Source organism: Triticum aestivum, chromosome 3A (assembly GCF_018294505.1).
Source record: "Triticum aestivum cultivar Chinese Spring chromosome 3A, IWGSC CS RefSeq v2.1, whole genome shotgun sequence".
Classification (NCBI taxonomy): Eukaryota; Viridiplantae; Streptophyta; class Magnoliopsida; order Poales; family Poaceae; genus Triticum; species Triticum aestivum.
This window is the reverse complement of record NC_057800.1, coordinates 748053298-748055751: the sequence shown is the minus strand read 5'-3', so window position 1 is coordinate 748055751 and position 2454 is coordinate 748053298. Positions and strand designations below refer to the sequence as shown.

At 50.0% G+C, this 2454-nt stretch overlaps 1 protein-coding gene across 1 annotated transcript; it reads left to right on the top strand.

Moving 5' to 3' along the window:
- Window positions 1-321: 321 nt before the first annotated feature.
- LOC123059704 (MADS-box transcription factor 15-like) lies at window positions 322-1335 on the top strand. Its single transcript, XM_044482201.1, has one exon. The coding sequence runs from the start codon at window positions 322-324 to the stop codon at window positions 1333-1335; it is 1014 nt and encodes a 337-aa protein (XP_044338136.1).
- Window positions 1336-2454: the final 1119 nt, after the last annotated feature.

The window sequence follows — 2454 nt, the reverse complement described above, 5'->3', positions numbered from 1 at the left end:
CTTCGTCGTCGACGTGAACGTCTCCTTCCACTGAAAGCGTATCGCCGGAAATCCTGAAATAAAGGAACGCTTGCTTTTGGGGTGCTAAGGAATAGTTTCTAAATAATACGGTGTATGTAGTTATCTTTTGACGCGTGAGTTAATGTATACAGCTCAGCGCATACCCAATTGTATCTCATTGCCTATCACGAGCTTTAATGTACGTAGCCCAGCGAAGAGATTTCCTCTCCTATATAAACCCATCGACCCCGAGACGAAGCCACACCCACAACCACTCCTCTTCCTCCCTTTCTCTGAGCCTACCCACCGAGCAAGCGAGCAATGGCGCCGCCCAACCGGAGAGGTGGCAGCGGCCGGAAGAAGACTGTCATCCGCCGGATCGAGCAGAAGGATGCCCGGCACATCAGCTACTCCAAGCGCCGCGGGGGGTTCTTCACCAAGGCCAGCGATCTGGCGGTCCTCACCGGCGCCCAGGTAGCCGCCCTCGCCTTCTCCCCCGGCGGCAACGTCTTCTCCTTCGGCCACCCCTCCATCGACTCCGTCGTGGAACGTTTCCTGGCGTCGGAGGGTGTGGGGGCTGGCGCGAGGGAGGAGAGCGCTGCCGACGACCGCTTGCTGGCGGCAGAGGGCGCGGCGGAGGGCGGTGCCGACAAAGACAAGAAGCTGCAGAAGCTGCACCTGGAGTTCGACGAGCTACGCACGGAGCTGGTCGAGGTGAAGAAGCAGGCCAAGCGCAACAAGGAGGCCATGGCCAAGGAGCGCGCCGCGGGGGACCAGATTGCGGCTTGGTTTGACCCGAAGATGCGCGACATGGGGGACGGGGACATGGCGGCCTTCTTTGCGGCGCTGATGCAGGTAAAGGGCGTCGTCTCCGATCGCGCCAACCAGGTTCTCCTCGAGGCGTTTCAATTCGACGTGAGCCGCATGGCGGAGGTGGCCCCGCCGCCGCCGCCCCAGATCTTCGGTGGCAGCACCTTCGAGTTCGGTAGCAGCAGCGGCAGCGCCAACGCTGGGATGGAGTTCCAGTTTCTGATGCCTCCGCCACAGGAGCAGTGTTTCGAGGCCGTGATGGATATGCAGCAGATGGTGATGCCTCTGCTTCCGCAGCAGGAGTTTGCCACCGGGATGGAGATGCCTCCTCCGCCGGGGTTGGCCGGCGGCCTGGATATGGAGCAGATGCAGATGACGATGCCTAAGCCGCCGGGGTTCGACGCAGGGATAGAGATGGAGATAGACCAATGGCTTAATGTGATGCTGCCGCCTCCGGAGTTCCCTGCCGTGATGGAGACGGCGCAGCAGGGGCTCGATCAACGGAACGCCGGCTTCCCGTACTGAGATCCAAACTCAGTCAGATCCCGAGTCCAGTACATGCATGCATCTTCTATTTAAGCCTCCATGTCAATCTTTTTGTTTTATTTTGAAATGAAGTCGCCGCGTCAATCTTTGGTATATGCTGTGCATCTAGTACCTTGGATCTGCACGAAATTAAATATTCAATCAATATTTTTATTTGGTAATTTCCTTTCCTTATCATGCAAATCAATAATTAATGGGTTGTAATCTGTATTGCACCGATATGATGCTGGCTGGAATGTAATGAAATACAAAGGTCGATCTGTGCTGGATACATCTATCCATTAATTACTGCGTATATTATTACTAAAACAAGGGACAAAGGAGCCATCACATGCATTCACATAATCTACAATTTTGACAACGTTTATCATGTTTTTGAACGGCTGAGATTTAAAAAATTCAAAGGTTACATACAACTATATTTTGTACAAACAATTCACGTCAGAGGAGGTACATGCCATATGACATGTGTATATACAAACAAGAATACACATGCAAACCTCGCGGCAGACGTGGTGAGCAATTTTCAAATCATTCAAATTGTAAAGAATACACGTCCAATAACCGCATGGGACATGTTTAAGCAAATTCAAAATTCGTATAGAATACATGTGCAAAAAGTAAAAAAAAAACAGAATACACTTACAAATATGTGAAGCATCCCAACTAAAAAAACATGCCAAGCATCACGTGACACATATTCATACCGACCTGGATACACACCGCAAATAGATACGGACATCCAACATGAAACTCTCGCCCGTAGCCCATAAAACACACTGCATGAACCAAGACGCCCAAACGTCTAAGACAGCTACAGTGCAGCATGCCTAAAAAATTATACAGGCCCGTGATGCTTGCACGTATGAAAGTCAACTAGGAGTACTATGGAGGGAGTACTGTAAGTGTATAAAAGTAAGTCAAACATTGAAGAGTTTGACTTGAGACAAAGCTCATATACAAAGTAAAAAGAAATGGAGGGAGTAAATAATTTTGCATGAGGTCTATAGAAACTCCGCAAGGTCAGCCATAATAGGAACACAACATTACCCAAGGAAAAAATTCTAGAGAAAAAAACATTCGCCAACTACATAGCGA